Below are 21,702 nucleotides of genomic sequence, written 5' to 3' on the forward strand. Positions count from 1 at the left end.
GGGTAAAGAGAATAGTGCAACAATGAATGAGTGGAAGCCCAAAATCTCTGTAAATGTTTATGAAAATTAATAAAATATAATTATAGAAAAAAAAATCTTAATGACAAACTTAAATGAAATCTATATACTAAGCTATAATCAAAGCTAAGAGTATAGTCTTGAAGTATGTTGAGGGCCTTTTATTAGGTACAACATTTTCCTGACTTGCCCTACCATAGTAAAGAGAAGGAAGTAGAAAGTGGCAAGAGTCAGCAGTAGAAATAACAGAGAATGAAACAGTCAAGGGGCAGCTTGTTACTGCATGAATGATTATAGACACTATTAGGAGAAAAGAATTAAGGCTTAACTTGCTAGATTCTCATATCACTTTGTCCACTATTAGGGAGAAAAAGAGATTTAACTGAATTTGGTAAGAAAAAAAAAGATACAGGGTAATTAAGAATTGCAGAGAATCATGGGTGAGATACCAAAAATAACCTCGCCCTATCTAATCTTTGATCATTAACATTTAACACAAATTTAAAGTACACAATGCATATTTTTAATAGTCTATTATACTACAAGGAGCTCTGGAGGCTAGTGGCAAAAAGCTGCACTGCAATCTCAAAAACAAACAGTTCAAGGCCACCAGCTGCTCTGCGGGAGAAGGATAGGCAATCTCCTCCCATGCAACTACTTGCCTCTGAAAATCCACTGAGGGTCAGCTATGGGTTGGTTCCAACTCTATGGTACACAACAACATTATACCATAACTTAATCTGAAATTTAAAATGTCATGCATGTTGTTGTTATTGTTATGTGCTGTCAAGCTGCCTACAACCCAGCAACCCTATGTACAGTAGATCTGAACCCTGCCCTGTCCTGAGCCAGTATCACTAATTCCGACACACCAACCGCCATTGCCCCAGTTCCTGTATCAATCGATCTCATTCTGGGTCTCCTCTCCTGCACTGTCCCTCCACCCTTCCGAGCATGATGTCCTTCTCTAATAACAACATCTAAATAATCCACAGTTTAAAGAATAAATCATAAGAGAAACTAGAAACAGTTTAATAAGAATGACAGTGAAAACACAGTAAAACTTGTGGGATACATTTAAAGCTCTACTTAGAACCTGATGGCTTTAAAGGATAAATTAGAAAAGATGAAAGGCTTAAAATAATTTAGCCTAAGAAGCTGGAAGAAACAAATTAAACTCAAAGTAAATACAAAGAAGGAAATAATAAAGAGAGTTGAAGTCAACAAAATAGAAAAAGGTCAAATTATAGAGAAATCCAATGAAAGCAAAAGAAAGCTAGTTTATTTAAAAGATCTATAAAATTAATTAAGCCTTTAGCTAAACTGATATTAAATAGAGAAAGACAAATTAAGACATATCCTATAGATATTAAAGCGTTAGGTCAATAAATGTGATAACATAAAAAAATGGATAAATTCTTTGAAAGAGTCACATTATTAAAAGTTTCCAGCAGAACCTGCAAAAAGCTGAAACAGGATCCACAGTTCACAACATACACAAAAATCAACTCAAGGTGGAGCAGAGACCTGGGAGTAAAGACCCAAACCATAACTTTCATAAGAAACAAACTTGAACCAAGCTTAGAAGGCTTAGTCTATAGAATAAAGAGACAGCCAAATACAGCCAGAAAAGCACAATCTGGAGAGGATAAAATTGATGAATGGGACCTTCTACAGATTAAATATCCGTCACATCAAAAAATTTTTCCATAGGGTGAAAAGAAAGCCTACCAATTGAAAACAAACATTTGGCAATACCATTTTGTACAAGAGTCTTACAAAAGTTTACAGAATACTCCCAGGCCTCCAGAAGAAGAAGACTGAAAACTCAATTACAAAATGTGGCAAAAGACATAGAAAGACTTCTCACAGAGGAAGACATTCAGGTATCCAACAGACACAAGAAGAGATTCTCAAAATCACTGGCAATAAGAGAGATGTAAGTAAAAAAAATCACAACAAGATTCCATCTCACCCCACTAGCAGTAGCAAAGTTTAGCAGGGCAACAACCAATAAATGTTGTAGAAGATGTGGAGAGGTACAAACTCTCACACACTGTTGGTGGGATGGTAGAACAGTGCAATTACTCTGGAAGGTAGTTTGGCATTTCCTCAAAAAGTTGAACATAGAACTCCATTATGACGCACCTATTCCACTACTAGGAATATACCCCAAGGAAATAAGTACTAAGACAAAAACTTAGATTTGTACACCAATATTCATAGCAGCGTTATTCACCATCACAAGAACAAGTAAACAACCTAAATGTCTAACCACACTGAATGGATTGAGAAATTGTGGTATATTCACACAATGGAATACTATGCAGCACTCAGGAGCAACGTAACTTGGAAAATGCTGGAGAGCATTATGCTGAGTGAACCAACACAGTCTCATAAGGACAAATACAGCATAAGACCATTATTGTAAAAATAATAACTAGTAAAACATGTAGAAGAATTCGGTGGGGAGGGAGGCAAAAGGATGAGGATCTGTAGGGGTGAAACCACAAGGCTGCAGTGTAGTGGGTGAAGGGGCGGCCGGGGGGGTGGGGAGAGAAGCAAATAGGAAGGATCCAAGACAAAAGACAGGGTAATAATGGCAAGGTCCAATGATCACTGATTTTATAAACATAAAGTATGAGAATGATTGTATGAAACACAATGTGAATGAATAATAGTAAGAAACACAATGTATATAAACTCTGCAAGAAAACCAATTTTAAAAAGTCTTCTAGGTTGCAACACCCCCATGATACATCTTCAAGGATATGAACATGTACGGCCAAGCACAATCAATAAGAGTGCATCTAAATTCCAAAATCAATCTCCATAATAGTCTATGTGTTTCCTACTGCCAAAGGGGCCCTTTAGAGTAGTGAGAGAAGATCTTCACCCTGAAACCCACAGCGTCCCTTTTCAGCAGGAAGTAGCTAAGAGAATACGCCATCCCCTTTTCCTTATGACTCAGGGTGAAGTCTCTCTCAGGGAGGAGTGATAGGGAATGGTAAAGGACACACTGACAAAGAAGATTAATCAGAACTGGCTTTGACAAGCACTGTGGCATTTGGACAAGAACAAACTGGGAGGAGGGTAGAGAGAATAGTGCAGAATGAATGGAAACCCAAAATCTCTGTAAATGTTTATGAAAATTAATAAAATATAATTACAGAAAAAAATAATGTAAAATAGAAGAGTTTCTAGCAAAAATAGAAAATCTATATAAACATAACAAGCAAAGAAAATAGACTAGTAATTTACAATTTTCCACAATGCAAAACTACAAATGTCTTCTGACTAGTGAATTCTACACAGCAGTTAAGAAGAAATAGTACCAGTTTTTCACAATCTCTTTTAGGAAATAATGAAGAACAATCACAAATAATGTTATATACCTGATAGCAAAATTAGTTAAAAGCATCAAAAGAAAAACCAATATCCCTCATGAGCTTAGAAGCAAAAATGCTTAAAATGTTTACAAATGGAATCCAGTTACATAAATGTTAATATACATTGACTGAAAGGATTTATTCTGAGAATTCAAAGTTCATTTAACATCCTAGCATCAATATACCATGCTAATGAATGATAAAAACCTGAAGATCATCTCAGTAGATGTAGAGAGAATGTAATAACTCATTCATGCTCTTGTTCTTAGCTCCTGACATCAGCAATAAAGAAATTAAAAGACGAGTGGCTTTGAGAAAGTCTGATGTCAGGAACCCCTTGAGTGCTAAAGAGTAACAGCATCAATCTAGAGGCTAAGGTGCACCTGATCCAGGCCCTGGTCTTCTCAACTGTTTGTTGTGCATCTCAGAACTGGACAATGAATAAGGTTGAAAAAGAAGAACTGATGCTGGAGAAGCATCATATGGACTATGATACTATGGACTACCAAGAGAATAAATAGGTCTGTCCTGGAGAGCGTGAAACCATCTTTTTCTTATAGGCAAGGATTTTGAAGCTCTGTCTCACATACTCTGTCTGGGCATGTTGTCAGGAGGGATCAAGCTTGGAAGGGTGGAGGGTCAGCACAGGAAAGGAAGACCCTGGATGAGATGGACTTGACAGAGTGATTATCACAATGGGGTCAGGTATGTCAAAGGTTAGCTCAAGATAGGGCAAGGTTCAGAGCCTTTGTTACAGAGTCATAATGGGTCATAGTTGACTTGATGGCACATAACAACAACAAATATCCTCTGAAAATTAGAAATAGAAATTAACCTTAACTAGGTACTGGAAACCACTGATGATTTTGGTTTTCCCTTAGTGGAAGTCATAGGAGAAAAAGATAAATTAGGCAGAACTTAGCAACTATTTCATAGGAGTCAACTCCAACTTAACAAAAAAAACCCCAAACCCAAAACACCTGGAGTTAGTGTTCTATTGTGAATAATAGCCTCCAGGCAGGCATGTAAACAGTTTCATTATGGTTGTAAGGTGCCACTGAGTCTGCTCCCACTTATAGCAAACCTCTGTATAATAGAGAGAGTGCACAAGGTTCCACACAAGGGTAAGAGAGTGAGAGGAAGACCCTCAACAAGGTGGATTGATATGGTGACTGCTGCAATGAGCTCTTGTGTATTAAGAAGCACGAGAATGGTACAGGATAGAACAGGGTTCAGATCTTTTGTTCCTGGAGTTGCTATGAGTTGTGCTCAACTTGACGGCATGTAACAACAACAACAACACACAAAGACCTCCTAATAATATTATTCAAATATATGCTCTTACAGCTAAAGCTAAAGAGGAGGAAATTGAAAAGTTTTACTAAATCTTGCAGCCTGAAACTGACCAAACATACAATCAAGATGCATTAATGGTAAGTGGTAATTGGAATACAAAAGTTGGAAACAATGAAGAAGAAATGAGTAATCAGAAAGTATGGACTTGGTGACAGAAATGAGAAAAGTGATTTACAGAACACCTAATGTGGGAAAAGCACTGTCATTCCAATTGCAGAAACATCTAACAGGCCAATCAGGAGCAAGTTTCAAAAAGGTTTGCTTATATTAAGCACAGTAATTCCTGGGATGTTTCTGATAGTTTCAATGATACCATTGTCATGGTTCCCCGAACAGATAGCAGTTGTTCATCTTGCCCTTGCCAGCTCTCATTTGCTGAGATGCATAGACCTTTTTCTATCTTTCTAGATCTTCAGTTTCTTAAGAAGCAAGACAGCTGCCATGGTCTTCTTATAGTCCATAACACTTATAAGTCTTTTACCAACTATAAGACTTACAGTCTTTTACCAACAAAGGTAGTTCAGGAACTTCCTGAATATGATACCCTTAGACACAAACAGTGCTGGTAAGGCTGAGCAAGCCAGGGCAGAGCAGATGGCACAGGATTCTGAGCTATAGTCACTACGCAGTGCCAGTGGTACCAACTTTTGGTTGGTACAAATATGCGACCTCAACCGCACACATCTTTAGACACTTTATCTAGATAGTAAATCCAACCACCTTGAACTCTAGAAATTAGAGCTGCAGCCCTACCAGTACCCTAAGTCTCAGCACTGGTCTAACAATCTCCTAATTCATTGATAACATGCAGCTGCCTGTTGCTTTTGCACAAGCTGGTGGAAACAACATTCAGAAATGGGAGCCTTGAACACAGTAGGCAATGTAACATTTTTGTCAGACTTTTTTCCTTTGGGGAGTACACTGATTCAGTATATGAGGACACAGCAGATCAGGCAGAGAATGGGTCAAGCTCCCATCAACCCAGTGGCTCCTACAAAAAAAGTATCCTATTTTTTCAGTAAAGGATCCTTTCCAACTTAGAAGAGAAAGACCACATCAAATCAAAAGTTGTATTTGATTTTGGATGAAATTGGCTTAGAAATTCAAATCTGCATCTTTCTAAGCAAAGCTCTTTCTCCCCGCCCCTGTTTCTTATTTCTAATTGTATACAGAATGTATCTTTTTTTTATAGTATTCAATCAGCACTTCTATTCAATCAGCACCTCTACTTCAGTATGTATTAATTTGTAACTACTTCTTTGCTTTTTCATTGTTTACATGCTTCCCCAGAGACTATTATTCATTGTTGTTAAATCATTAGCACTCAACACACTACTCAACATTGTAGCTCAAAATCATGAAGTCATTTATTTGCTTATTCTTTTACCAAACATGTGTCATCTTGTACTTCTTCTTAACTGTCAACCAGCATCAAGGTAGAAAGACCAAGTAAATAAAAGGCCTGAACTCATGAGAGGTTGTGGCTGGAGATATGAGTAATAAATGGATGAACAGTATTGAAAACTATGCTAGATGAAATCACCTAGGAAAATGTATATAGATAGAAAAGGGGAACTGATGACAGCACTGAGGAGATTCAACTTTTGGAAGACAGGAAAGTCAAGAATGCCTCAGCTGGTGGGACTAAAATTCCAGGGGACAAGTCAAGCAACTGTAGAAAAAGGATGCCTTTGAATTATGGTATTGCTGAAGAATACTGAATATACTATTATGGACTGCTAAAAGAATGAGCAAATTCACCCTGGAAGAGAGGGTAATCAGGGTGCCATGTAGAAGCTAGGATGGTGAGACTTCATCTCACACACCCTGGGCATGTTATCAAAAAGGATCAATGCCTAGAGAAAAATGGCATGCTTGGTAAAGTAATGGGTCAGTGTAAAAGATGAAGACCCTCCTTCAGATGGAAAGACATATGACACAGTAGCTGCAACAATGGGTTTAAGCACGCAGATACTATGAGATGGCAGGGGATCTAGGGATGCTTTGTTCTAGTGTACAAAGAGTTGTCATAAGTGGGAACCTTGTGCACTCTATTATACAAAGGGTTGCTGTAAGTGGGAGCAGACTCACTGGCACCTTACAACCATAATGAAACTGTTTACATGCTCGCCCGGAGGCTATTATTCACAACAGAACACTAATTCTATTAAGTCAAGTTAGTTAACCCACTAGTTGGTTTTCTGGTTTTTTGTTGGGTTTTTCGGTTGTTGGTTTTTTGTCTGTTGTTGTGTGCTGTCAAGTTGGAGTTGACTCATAGCTGACCCTCCAGTGGTTTTCAGAGGCAGTAAAGCCCATGGGAGAAGACTGTCTATCCTTCTCCCATGGAGCAGCTAGCGGATTTGAACAGTGTAATTTTTTTGTTGTTGTTTATTTGTTTAGTCAAAGATAAATATATACATTCAGAATATACTAAAAAATTACCAACAAAATATCTTTCTTATAGATGTAAGAATTCTAAAGGGTATCTATCCAAGCTAGGGTGGCTAGCTAAAAAGTGGAATGAGGAATTTCTTCCAGGAAATTTTAAAAATCAAGTTTCAAATGAAACACAACAGTACTAAGAAAACAAGCCAAATGTTTATTTGAAAAATAGGAAAGCCTGTCTACACTTATGTAAGCAATTAAAATAAAACAAATAAAGCTGCAGAATTAAACATGCTGCAAAATGTGCACATTCAATCCAGCCAAGTTGGTTACACCCACTCCCATTAGTAAAACTGAGACAAAATGGGAAACTAATGAGCTCAGCTGCAGGGACTTGTTTGTTTTTTAATTCTATCTACTTGCTCAAAATGTAATTTCTATTTTACCCTCAAGTCTTTTATTGGATGTAAGAGGAATCAAATGTTCCTAAACAAGAATCTGAATAAGCTCCGAAAATACATAATAAAAGCTTCATTTGTTCTAGTGCACATTTAGTGTATTCTGTCTTAACATTTCTGACAGGTTAATCATTTGTCTTCATCTTTAAAGAACACAAAAGCTTTGCAGGGCTAATAAGCAGATCAATTGGGGGTGAACAAAAATATGAGAAGAGAAGACAGGTCTGTCTATTTTTCAAGGTCCTTTGCTAAACAAATGGAGGGGGAGTGGAGAAAGCAAATAAATGTAGGTGTTCAACCAAGGTTTAGAGAAGGTGTTTTTAATGATAAACATAAAATAATGCAAAACCGATCAATAAAAGTAATCATTTTTAAGAGAATCTTTCATTATTTACAACAAAGAAATAAGTTAGTTTGAAAATCCTTCAACTAAAAAACAAGTTCCCAACTTTTCAATCAAGATAATTTATAAAAAATATTGACTCAAGAAAGTAGAAACCGTAAGTGTTACAAAGAGAAGAAATAACGAAGCAAAAGTAAAAAAATTAATTTCTGTAAAGGTCAGTTAACTAAAAGGAGGTAGATAAAAAGAGTTACTCTGGGTTTTCAATTTCCGTTTTAATTGACTGTATCTATTACCCACCACTTGTCCATAAACTTGCTGTATTATGATGGCTTTCCTGTTCCCATGATACTGGAAGCTATGGCACCAGTATTTCAAGCATCAGAACGGTTATCTAAGAGGACAGGTTGCAGTGAAGCTTCCCAACTATGACGAACCAGGAAAAAGGATTCATAACACCAAGATAATCTTCTTCCAGAAAAAAGACCAAAAATAAACCAGCCAATGAAAACCCTACAAATAGCAGAACATTTTCTGATACAAATCTGGAAGATGAGGCCCTCAAATTGGAATTCCGTCAACTGGGTAAAGATGCCTCCTCAAAGTAAGGTTTACCTTTATGAGATGGATGATGCAAAGCGTTCAGTCAATGAAGGAACTTTATTTGCTGAAGTGACGCAACTTAAAAAAAAGGTAAAAAAAGCTACAAACATTCATTAATTATCACAATGTGTCATGCACAAAACAAATCTAGTAAAACTGGAAGTTGTTAAAAATTATGCTAAGTGAACGAACTCATTCCCATAAGGACAAATATCATATAAGACCATTATCATAGTAAAATGTGTATGAGGATGAGGATCCAAGGGAGGGAGTGTAGGAGCAGAGGGGTGAGGATGCAGGTGGGGGGTGTACAGAGGATGGAATCATAAAGTCACACAATTTGATGGGTATAGGTAAAAAAGTTAAAGTGAGAGATACAATGAAATAAGAGCACTAAATACAGTATCTCAAAGGGCAGCTTGAGAAGACAAAGCAAAGTATTATAATGAAATATGCAAAGACCAGGAGTGAGAATACCAAAAGGGAAGAACATACTCTACATTTTTCAAGTTGAAATGACTGAAAGAAAAATTCAAGTCATGAGTTACAACAGTGAAGAATTTCATGGGCAAAATGCATTTTTTAAAAGGTGGAAGAAACACAGGGTCACGGCACCAAAAAGAACAGGTCAATATTTAATCTTTTCAGAAGGCAGCATGTGATCAATAATACTGAAGAATCAAAAGCGCACTGAGGCACTGGCAAAAAGTAAGGCTCTAGAAATGAGAGAATACTAACTGCAAAGTTTCAGTAAATGGATGCAATATTGGAGATGCTCATTCATAATGCCAAAAAATGTGGAAAACAGCTTTCTGACCAAATAACTGGAAGACATCCACATCTGTGCCTATTCCAAAGAAAGGTGATCCAACAGAATGTGGAAATTTTCAATAATATCTTTAATATCAGTGGCAAGTAAAATGCTAGAAGATAATTAAAAAATAGTTGAAGCATTACAGCTACAGGGACTGCCAGAAATTCAAGCTGGATTCAGAAGAGGATGTGGAACAAGGGATTGCTAATACAGGATGGATCTTGGCTGAAAATAGATTACTGAAAAGATGTGCCTGCGTCTTATTGACTATGCAGTAGTTTTCTGATTATCATAACAAAGTATGGTTAGCAATGCAAAGAATAACAGTGCAGAACACTTAACTTGAACTCCTGTGGACCATGTATAGAACCAAAAGGTAGTCACTTGAACAGAACAGGGATGATCTAAAATCAGTAAAGGTACGTACCACAACTGGAACCCTTCATTAGGCTTATTCAATCTCTAGGTTGAATAAGTAACAATGAAGACAGTTGAAAAACTATATATATATATACAGGGAACTGCTAGAAATTCAAGCTAGATTCAGAAGACACTATGGATTCAGGGATGAGACGGTTGCTGATAAGGACCTGAAAATAGATTACAAGAAAAATGTTTATGTCTATCTTACTGACAATGCAAAGACATTTGCTCTCACACTATTGTAATAAGAACTCAACATAAGATTGCAGTAAACTTAAAAGCAGCTTCTGACATATAAATGGTACAATCTTGCTTACTTAAAAAGTGAAGAGGACTTCAAACACTTAATAACAAGAACAAAAACTTCAATGTGGTTTACACTGTGACATAAAGAAAAGAAAATAAAAAAATTCTCACAAGTATACCAATAGGCAATATTATGGTAAACAGAAAAGAGTGAATTTGTTGTCAAAAGATTTTATTTTGTTTGGAACCAAAATCAGTGCCCACAGAAGCAGCAGTTGGGAAAACAATGTATTACTGCACTGGTAAATCTGCTGGGAAGAGTATCTTAAAGAGCAAAGTCATGACTTTAAAGCCTAAAGTGCATCTAACCCAAGTCATGGTATTTTCAATCAACTATCGGGAATTCCGAAACACTTAATAGTGCTCATGCAAAACGAATATGAGATGAAGATGCTGTTGTGCAAACAGAGCAAGGGAAAACGGCATAATTTAAAATGAAGAAAGGTTTGTGTCGCTTGCACATGAAGAGTCTGATGCTGCTGGACATCTGACAGTTACCATGAAGTTCAACCCTTTAGTGACCTTGGGCCACAAACGCCACCTCAATTCCCCCTCGCACATGCGCAGGAGGATCACGTCCTTCTCTTGTCCAAGGAGCTGCAGCAGAAGGATATTGTGAGCTCCATGCCCATCCGCAAGGATGACGAGGTCCAGATGGTGTTAGGACACTGCAAAGGTCAGCAAACTGGCCAGGTACTCCAGGTGTACACAAAGAAGTTCATCATCTACACTTAAGAGTGTGTGCAGCATGAGAAGGCTAATGGTACAACTGTGTATGGTGGCATGTCCCAAAGCAAGGTGGTTATCACCAGGATGAATCTGGATAAAGATGGGGTAAATTGGTTTTTTCTCTTTCTTGTTGTATACCTTCAAGTTGGATTCAACCAGCACAGGAGGAGATTGACCCTCCTCCAGTGGAGTATCTGGTGGATTTGAACTGCATGTCTTCGGGATTGCAGCACAGCTTCTTGCCACTGGGCCACCAGAGCTATGTGGCGAAAAAATTCTTGAATATAAAGCCAAATCTTGCCAAGATGTAAAGGAGAAAGGTAAATAAAACGAAGAACTGATTGAGAAATGCAGGAATGCATGAAACCCATTGTGCAATCAATTTAGCAAGATTTCTAGCTGAGTATGTGTTCTTGTGAAGTTTCCAAAATTTCCCTCTCGTTCAAAAGTAGCTCTGTAAATCTGCCTTTTTTTTTCAATTTTGATTCATAATTTTAAGAATAAAAATTAGAAACCTTTCCTAATTTAAAAAAAAACCCCACAAAAAACAAAGATGTTTGTCAGGGTTATATCTTCTCTCCATAGCTATTCAAACTGTATCCTAAGCAAATCAGTTAAGAAGCTGAACTCTATGAAGAAAAACATGGAATCAGAATTGGAAGAAGACTCATAAATAATCATCATTATGCAGATGCAACAACTTTGTTTGATGAAAGTGAGGACTTGAGGCACTTGCCACAGAAGATCAAGCACTGCAGCCTACAATGTGGACTGCACCTCAGTGTGAAAACAAAAATTCTTACCACTAGTCCAACAGGCAATATCATAGATGGAGAAGGGACTGAAACTGTTAATGACTATTATACGTGGAAAGTCTGTAGTTAGAGACCTCTCCAAATTATTAAGATATAATGATGTCAGTTTGAGGACTAAGGTAAGCCTGATTCAGACCATGGTCTTTCCAATCACTTGCTATGCTGCTGAGAGCTGAACAATGAATAAAGACAACAGAAGAAGAATTGATGCCTCTGACATGCAGTGCTGAAGAAGAGTACTCAATATCTCATGGATTTCCAAAAGAACAAATATGTTTTAGAGAAAGTGCAACCAGAGTGCTCCTTGAAGACAAAGATGATAAAGCTTTGTCTCACATACTTTGGGAAGAGGTTATTCCTTGGAGAGGACATCATGCTTGTAAAGGTTGAGTTATGGCAAAAGGGAGGAAGACCCTCAAGCAGTATAGTGACTGTGACAATGTGTTCAAGTATGTCAACACATGATCAGGATGACACAGGATAGGACTGGATTCAGATCTCTTCTTCATAAGGTTACTATGAGTCATACTCAACTTAATGGCAACTAACAGCAATAATAATACGTGCATTTGAAAGTCGGACACTGAATAAGGAAGAATGAAGAATTGAGGGCTTCAAATTATGATGTTGGTGAAGAATGTTAATATACTTTGGACCATCAGAAAAACAAGTCTGTCCTTAAAAAAGTGTAGCCACGATGTTCCTAACAGAGAAGTAAAATTTAATCTCACATACTTTTGTCATTTTATCAGGAGGGATGGATCAGGCTGTGGAGATGGACATATTTGGTAAACAGAGTGAAAAAAATAAAGACATGTAATGAAATGGATTAACACAGAGTCTGCAACAATAGGTATAAACATAGAAACAACCATGAAGATAGTGACAATGAGGCAGTGCTACATTCGGCTGTATAGTCACTGGGAGTTACAACTGAGATGAATGTACCCTACAGTTTACCTACTGCTGTCAAGACAATTCAAATTCAAGGCTGACCATCTACTGGGCTTCCAAGACTATAAATCTTTATAAGAGGAGACTGTCCATCAATCTTCCTCCAAGGAAGTGGTGGGTGCAAATCACCAATATTTGGTTACCAGCAGTCTGGCTCCTAAACCTAGGACAAGTTTAAAAGTAGTTTTCATTTGAAATCCATAATATAAAAAAGACATATTTTAAAAATAAAATATGAGAGAATTATGAACACACATTTTTTCATATGTGATAGTTGTTGTTGTTATTATATGCCATCGAGTTGTTTGCAAGTCATAACAACCCTATGTACAAGAGTCCTAAACACTGTTCTATCCTGTGCCAACCTCACCATCTCAAACACATTCATTCCCACCACTCCACTCACAGTATCGATCCATCTCATTGAGGGTCTTCCTCTCCTACGCCATCCCTCCACTCTCCCAAACATGATGTCCCTCTCCAAGGACCAGTCCCTCCTTGCAATATGCCCAAAGTATGTCAGATGAAGCTTCAGAATTCTTGACTCCAGAGAACATTCTGGTCTCACCCTCTCCAAGACAAACCTGTTTGTTCTCCTAGCAGTCCATGAGATATTCAACACTCTTCTCCAGCACCACAACTCAAAGGAATCAATTTTCTTTCTATCATCCCTAATCACTGTGCAACTCTCCGATGCATAGCATGTAACTGCAAAGACTATAGCCTGGATCAGGCGCTCCTTAGTCTCCAGCCTGATGTCGCTGCACTTCAGTACTCTTGAGAGGTCCCTCACAGCTGACTTTCCCAATGCAATTCGTCTCCTGATTTCCCGGCTGCTGTTACCAAGAGTGTTGACTGTAGAACCAAGTAAACGAAAACTGTTAACTATCTCAATCTCTTCATCATCCATACTGATGCTGCCAATTGGTATAGTGGTGAGAATCTTTGTTTTCTTGATATTGTGCTTCAATCCATATTGAAGACTGAAGTCCTTGACCTTCTGCAGCAAGCGCTTCAGGTCCTCCTCAGTTTCAGCAAGCAAAATTGTGTCATTTGCATAATGCAGGTTATTGACGATTCTTCCACCAATCCTGATGCCACATTCCTCCTCATACAGCCCAGCGTTTCAGATGATCTGTTCTGCATACAGACTGAAAAGGTATGGAGACAAAATACATACCTGATGGACCCCTTTCTTGATTTTGAACCATCCAGTGTCTCCTTGCTCTGTTCTGACAACTGCCTGTTGGTCCAAGTATAGGTTTCGCATTAGCACAATAAAATGTTCTGGGATTCCCATTCTTCTCAGAGTCAGTCATAGCTTGTTGTGATCCACACAGTCAAAAGCCTTTGCATAGTCAATGAAGCACAGATACACATTCTTCTGGTATTCTCTGCTTTCTGCCAAGATCCATGCTACATTAGCTATAATATCCCTAGTACCATGACCTCTTCTAAATCCAGCCTGCACATCTGGCAGTTCTCTGTTGACATATTGCTCCAAACGTTTTTGGATAATTTTCAGCAGAATCTTGCTTGCATGTGATATCAGTGATATTGTTTGATAATTTCCACACTCTGTTGGGTCACCTTTCTTTGGAATGGGAACAAATATCGATCTCTACCAGTCAGTTAGCCAGCTAGCTGTCCTCCAGATTTCCTGGCACAACTTAGTGAGCACATCCAGGGCAGCGTCTGTTTGTTGAAATAAATCAATTGGTATCCTGTCAACTCCTGGAGCCTTGTTTTTTGCCAATTCCTTCATAGCAACTTGAACTTCCTCCTTCATCACCATAGGTTCTTGCTTATATGTTATTTCATGAAATTCCTCTGTGTCAGCCAATTCCTTCTGATACAGTGACTCTATGTACTCCTTCCATCTTCTTTTTATACTTCCTGGATCATTCAACATTCTACCCAAACTATCTTTAAGTATTGCCACCCATGGCTTTAATTTGTTTTTCAACTCCTTCAGCTTAAGAAACGCTGAGCAAGTCTGGCCCTTTTGATTTTCTGACTCCAGCTCTCTGCACATTTCACTATAGTATCTTGCTTTGTCATCCCGAGCTGCCTTTTGAAATTTTCTGTCCAGCAATTTGGTTTCTTGATTTCTTCCTTTAACTTTGGCTTCTCGGCACTCTAATGCAATACTCAGAGTCCCATGTGACATCCATCTTGGTGTTTTCTTACATTCTCTCTATGTGATAGTATTCATAGTAATTTAGTAATCATAGTATTCATTATTTTAGCTGCAATATTACTTTTTAAAGCAGTGTTTACAGAGAACTCTGATAGTCTAGTGCAAAAAGAGTTATGCTGCCAATGCAAAGGCTGGCAGTTTGAATCCATCAGGTGCTCGAGGGGAAAATACGGGCAATATCCTCCTTTAATTTAAAAATATGGGCAAATTATACCCTCCGAAAATGCACTAGAGCTCAGGGATGAGTGGGCTGTAACTCAATGGTAATAAAAGAGAACTGTTTGTAATATAGTAAAAAGTATCTTTTCAAAAAAAATATGTATTTGTAGTGTCCTTTTGAGTTGGAATAAATTCAACACTACCTCACAACAACAACGTATGCTTGTTTTTGTTCCTATAGGCTTGAATTTCATTAAAAACAAAAATTATGAGAAATATTCAATATATTTAAATGTAATTATGATTTAATTTTTAAAATAATGTTTAATTTCACATCTTATGAAAGAATATGGAGTCTGATGCAATGGAAATATTTATTAAAAAGTGTTAAAGCTCAGTGCAATTATTTAAGAAGGATTCTGGATTTAGTGAAATCTATTAAAAAATAAACTACAGTCCAGTATGATAAAAATATTTAGAGAATTCATGAATTTGCTTAAACTAGAGAACATAGGCCTTAATTTAGACAAGTGTTAGTGGCTATCATGTATGAAGAATTTTAGAAGATTTTCTTTTTTCTTTAGCTCAATTTAGAGTTGAAATTTCAAGATAAATCTATTTAAACAATTTAAGAAATAGATGTTCTCTTTATACTATAAACTGTAAGCTGCATTGCCAATCCAAAGGTTCAGATCCACCAAATTATTCCACAGGGAAAAATCTCCTCCTAAACAATCTGTTGTTCATAAGTGCCATTAAGTCTAGTATGACTCATAGCAACCCTATGTACAATAACTCTGATCCCTGCCCTATCTTGAGCCAATCATACAGTCACTGTGTCAATCCATTTCACTCAGGGTCTTCCTCACATATGCTATCTCTCCACTCTTCTAAGCATTATGCACTTCTCCAAGGACTGGTCCCTCCTGGTAACAAGTCCAAAGTATGTGAGACAGCGTTTCATAACCTTGCCTGTATGGAGCATCTGGTTTCAGCCTCTCCAGGACAGATCTGTTTGTTCTCTTGGTAGCTCACATATGTTCAATACTCTTCTCCAGCACAACTCAAAGGCATTGATTCTTCTTCTGTCTTCTTTATTCACTGTCTACCTCTCAGATGCACGGTAAGCTAATGAGAAAACTATGAACAGGATCAGACCTCTAAATTGACATTGCTGCTCTTTAGCACTCTGGAGAGATCTTTGACAGCATATTGCCCCAAAGCAACTCATCTTTCAGTTTTCTGACTACTGGTGCCAAGAATACTGATTGTGGATCCAAGCAAGGTGAAATAATTAATAACCTCAGTCTTATTCCATCTATCATGATATTGCCCATTGGCCCAAGGGTGATCTTTGTTTTCTTAATGTAGAGATGCAATCCATAGTGAAGGCTGTAATCTTTGCTCTTCTGTAATAAGCACTTCAACACCTTTTTTCATTTCAGTGGACAAGGTTGTGTCATCACAAGTTGTTGATGAGTCTTCCTCCAATTTTGATGCCACATTCTTCTTAACAAAGTACTATCTGTTCTGTATAAAGACTGAAAATACAGAGAAAGGATACACTCCTTTCTTTATTATCAATCATGAGCAATTTACTGTCTCTGAAAACCCAATCAAGGGTCAGCTATGAATCAGTTCTGAGTCTAACAACAACAACCTGTCTATCTCAAACATCCGGCAGTATGTAAAACAAGTCTTGTTTTCAAAAAGACTTATTTTTCTAGCGAAATGTACTCCTTGTTTTTTATTAATGACATCACCATTAAAAGGTCCCTAGGCTTAAACCTCAGCATCATTTGACATGGCTTTCCTTCAATCTATCTCACCTTAAGGGAGATGGCTTAAAATTGTGAGGAGGTGTTTTAAGTCCATCAGCTGTTCCATGGAAAAAAGATGTGCAATCACCTCCTTTGCGATATATTGTAGTTGTTGACTGCCTTCAAGTTGAGCATGACTCATAGCAACCTGATGAACAGAAGACCTGAACCCTGTACTATCTCTAAAAACCCACTGGAAGATCAACTATGTCGATTAGGACTGGAAGGTAGATAACAACAATCCATTCTTAACCACCAAGCTGCAAAGTCTTACTATTTCCTTACAATTGTCCTCTTTATGCCAGTCTCTTATAAAGAACTTAGCATAAGTGTCAACATAAGTGTCTTTTGTTATTAGTAACAACCTAAGGGACCTCTCTGCTCTCCAATACATCTTAAAATTTTTGCCAGGTTAAAGAAAATAAAAAAAATGTTGCTGTCAAGTGTAGAACAATAAACATATAAGGCAGAGTATAGCTACAATTGCTCCTTACGGTTTGAGTAACACATCTTTTTCCCATGAAACAAATGGTAGCTTTAAACTGGGACCTTTAGGACAGAAGCAGAGCACTTAAGCACTGTACTACTAATCATGTCACTCTCTACAAACAAAAATTCTAAGAGACTCCTGCTGAATCCAGAATAACAGTCCTATTCATTAGCCTATCACTCAACATGCTCCTCAATATCACATCAACCTCCCTTCCCACATCATTTTCCACTATTATTCTTCAGTTCAATGTAAGGTTATCATTCATTGCAGACAAAGAGAATTAACTGCTATTTTTACACCTGGCCTGTAATTTCTCACTTTTATGGCTATGATTAATATATTATTTATTAAAATAATATTATCCTTAATGCACTCATCCAATTATTCATGGTGCAGTTTAAACATCTCCTACTGCATGACACTTTCTCTGATTTCCCCAGTTATCTGTAAGCTTCGCCTGCATTAAACAACCACAGCATCTTATAAATTTATCATATAACACCTCACATGTAAGAGTACAGGTTGTATAGTGTGAAACACTGCAGGCTGCTAACTATGGGGCTGGAGATTTGAGCCCATCAAGCAATACACAGGAGAAAGATGAGTCATCTCCTCCTGTAAAGGTTTATAGCATTGGAAACCCAACGGAGGATCACAATGAGTGGTCATGGTGAGTAACCTCACCCTTGGATATAAGGGTACAAATCTTCCTCCCTTACTGCTCTTTGCTGTGTACCACCAAGTTGGAACCAACTCATAGCTGACACTACAATTTTCAGAGGCTATACAATACACAAGAGGAGATGGCTCCTCTTTCTCCTGCCCTCTCATTATATTTCCTAAAATGAGACAATTCATAGGAAAACGTTTCTCAAGAAAATTTATCTTTATGGAAAAATATCTGCAAAGTTGAGCACTGACTGGTAAGCACAAACCGAATTCAGATGTTGTTGTAATGTGCCATCAAGTCTCCTGTGACACATACCGACCCTATGTACAAAAGCTCTGAACCCTTCCCTATCCTGAGCCAGTCTCAGTAATTCTGACACACCAACCCCCATTTGCCTCAGTTACTGTATCAATCCATCTCATTCAGGGTCTTTCTCTCCTGCGCTGTCCCTCTACCCATCCGAGCATGATGTCCTTCTCCAAGGACTAGTCTATCCTGGCCACATGACCAAAGTATTTGAGACAGAGCTTTTGTCTCTCTCAGCTGCTGTAGCCTTAAGTTATTGAGATATTGATGATTAAAATTAAAGAAAGCATATTATATTGACAAAGTGATCTAAGTGTTAAGAAAATAGCATAAGAACATACACAGTGGCTAGCCCAGTTCTTTCAATTTGAAGCTAGAATACAGACTATATTTAAATAACTGGACTCAAAAGTGAGGCTCCTGAATTAGACTACCAATTTTAAGGGCAAAGGAAAAACAATATTAATTCATATCTTCTTGTATAATCCAAAACTCAGGTAATAGAACATACAATATTTTAACACATAGATTTTTTATATTTATTATTTTATATTATTTTATTCTATTTTGATTTTATAATATTTGAATAATAGAACACAATATTTGCAATTTTACGTGCTAAATGAACAGAGTTACTGACAGGATATTGAAATAATGAAAAAAGAAAAAATCTCCCTTACTTCGAGTAAACTTTGGAAATCTTTTATTTAGTTTCTTCTTTAGTGGATTAAGCTCAGGCATTATTTCTGGAACAGCTATATAAAAGTCTGCATGAATTTCATCAGTCAAAACCTAAAAATTCAGAAATAAAGAGTCTCAGATAATATAAAATTTTCCTCCTTCTTTAAAAATAATTTAAGTAAAATTTGTCAATTTTCCTTATAATTCAGAAGAAAGACATTAAGCACCATTTTTTATTCTTTAAACACAAAGAACACATGAATATATTTACCCATTATAAAAACCATTTTTATGCAAAAAGAATTCTGAAGCTTTTTTAATATTAATTTTTAAGAAAACATTTTAAAAATTTAATTTTTCTATAAACTAGAATGCACTTGGTGCATACAATTCAAGATACTTTAATTCACATATCCACAAAAAAGGAGGAAACTAGCTGAAATTTTGCAATAGATCGCATGTAAAATTAATACCAAACAGTTGCCAAATTCACTAGCAACCCAACTCTATTCCTAAATTTAGGGCATTAAGAGAACTGAATCTATAATTATTCCCACAAAGAACCGAAACTAAAGTTCTCTTTGTTGCCAATAACTAAAAATAAAAAAGGAGGGGGGAGTCAAAGACAAGTTCACTTATAGTTCATTATTCAGACCCTAACTGCACACTACAAGAGGATGAAACTCAATTTAAAACAGACATTTAAAATTAATTCAGGCAAGCACCCAACGTGACTATTATATTACAACAATTCTCAATTTTAAAATTTTGCTGATTATAAAATGAAGCAACTCATTGGAACAATAGTGCTTGGGCAACAAATATTTTACCTATGATTCTTTTTTTGCATGAAATCTTACAACATGCCACTTGAAACTCTGGTTTGGAGTTACAGAGTGTTGTTGTTTTTGTTTTTAGGTGCTGTCAAGTATGACTCATAGTGGTACAATGTATAACAGATCTGATTCCTGTCCTATCCTGTGCTATTCTCACAATCTCTAACACACTTGAACCCATTGCTGCAGTTACTATGTCAATCCATATCATTAGGGGCTTCCTCTCTTTTGCTGACCCTCCACCTTTCCAAGCATGATACCCTTTTGGAAGTAAAAGCCTCTCCTGGCAACATGTCCAAAGTATGAGCCTCACCATCCTTGCCTCTAACGAATACTCCCAAAAGCAATCCAAAGAGAACAAGTTCCATTCCCAAATTTTCAAGCACTTAGGGTACTCAGTTTCATAATAATCATTTTAAAAGTTAACCATTTTTAAAATGAATGATACTTCAAATGAAACTAGATATTACCCTTTGGTTCTGGCACAGAATCTCTACTAACTCATGATTTCTTCCTGCTTTCCCACTAGTTCTGCTCCCAAAGGTCAATCATTCTAGAAACTGTCCTTCAACATTCAGAATTTCTACCAAATGTAGAGGGCCACTTGAAAGGTGAAATATAAAACTACAAGCACTGCTATAATCCCAAAGGATGTCCCAGCCAAAACTTCCCCAAATGAGGATCTGGATATTAAGTATAAGTTTTCAAGTCACTGTTGTTCCATTCCTGTAACTTTACAGAAATATACTTTACAGAAATCAAACCAAATCTTTGCCATCTTAAACTAGTCAGTTCTAACTCACAGCAACCCTAAATGACAGAGCAAAACTGCCTCATAGGATTTCTTAAACTGTAATGCTTATAAAAGCAGACCACCACATCTTTCTCCCATGAAGCAGCTGGTGAATTCAAATCACTGATCTTTTGGTTAACAGTCAAGCACATAAATATTGCACCACCAGATCTCTCTCTCTCTCTCTGTGTGTGTGTGTGTGTGTGTGTGTGTGTGATATATATATATATATAGAGAGAGAGAGAGAGAGACACTATTCATTCCATTATCTAAATGTATTATTTACATTTAGAAGGTGGACAATGTTAAGGAAAATCTTTCGTATTTAAGAAATAATTTCCCAAATTTCACCAGAATACCTCTTCCTCCCACTTTGCTGGGAGGGGGTGGGGAGCTCTGTTATTTTCTAAAATTAGACTGTATAATCACTCATCACTACAATGCTTTCTTATTCCACTCAAAACTGACTCAGAGATAAAAGCTAAAAGCAATCAAAAGTATCATAAAGTCAGATTTGAAGATATACTGAGGAAATCACATTTTTCATTCCAAGAAAGGAAAAGAAATATTTGACCTTTCAAATACAGAAATACCGGGTGCTCTGTATTCTAATTTAAATCTCATATCCAAAACTATACAATCAAGTTGCCCTTTCCAATCTACCCATAAAATCCTCATAAACATAAAACAAGATACAAGAAACAAAAATCTAAGTATGTAAAACGTAATTTATACCAGATAGTCTGGATAGTTTTTCTTAACCTTGATTCTGTGACTCAAAAGAGTAGAACATTTTCCTCAGTACAAAAAGCTCTACTACTATATTATCAAAAGATATGGGCATTAAGTGTTGCATGTAACAAATCAATAATATCAAATATTACAGACCATCTCTATAAATAATGAACATAAAACAACACTGCACCTTTTGAATCAGATCAGTTCCTCCGGCAAAAACAGCTCCATTTTCTTCTGCTATTTTAGTCTGTGATGCATTCTACCAAGACATAATCATTTTAATCAATCCTTAATACTTAAAAACACAGTCTGCTTTGAAATATTTCATATCAGAAATAATCAGTTCAGTGCATTTGGGGCGGGCGGGGCGGGGAGACTGTATACCAATGAAGAAGTTTGTCTTTTGCTTTTCG

At 36.9% G+C, this 21,702-nt stretch overlaps 1 protein-coding gene across 1 annotated transcript in view; it reads right to left on the reverse strand.

The window, feature by feature from the left end:
• LOC102853298 (39S ribosomal protein L1, mitochondrial-like) overlaps window positions 1-21,702 on the reverse strand; it is a 123,646-nt gene that overhangs the window by 29,987 nt on the left and 71,957 nt on the right. The window contains exons 5-6 of the mRNA XM_006885335.1: window positions 21,477-21,548; window positions 18,922-19,033 (exon numbers count right to left, since the gene is read on the reverse strand). Coding sequence (XP_006885397.1) covers window positions 18,922-19,033; window positions 21,477-21,548 — 184 coding nt within the window. The remainder of the gene's footprint in view (window positions 1-18,921; window positions 19,034-21,476; window positions 21,549-21,702) is intronic.

The sequence above is a fragment of the Elephantulus edwardii genome, unplaced genomic scaffold (assembly GCF_000299155.1).
Source record: "Elephantulus edwardii isolate Elephantulus edwardi_28Jun2011 unplaced genomic scaffold, EleEdw1.0 scaffold00042, whole genome shotgun sequence".
Lineage (NCBI taxonomy): Eukaryota > Metazoa > Chordata > Mammalia > Macroscelidea > Macroscelididae > Elephantulus > Elephantulus edwardii.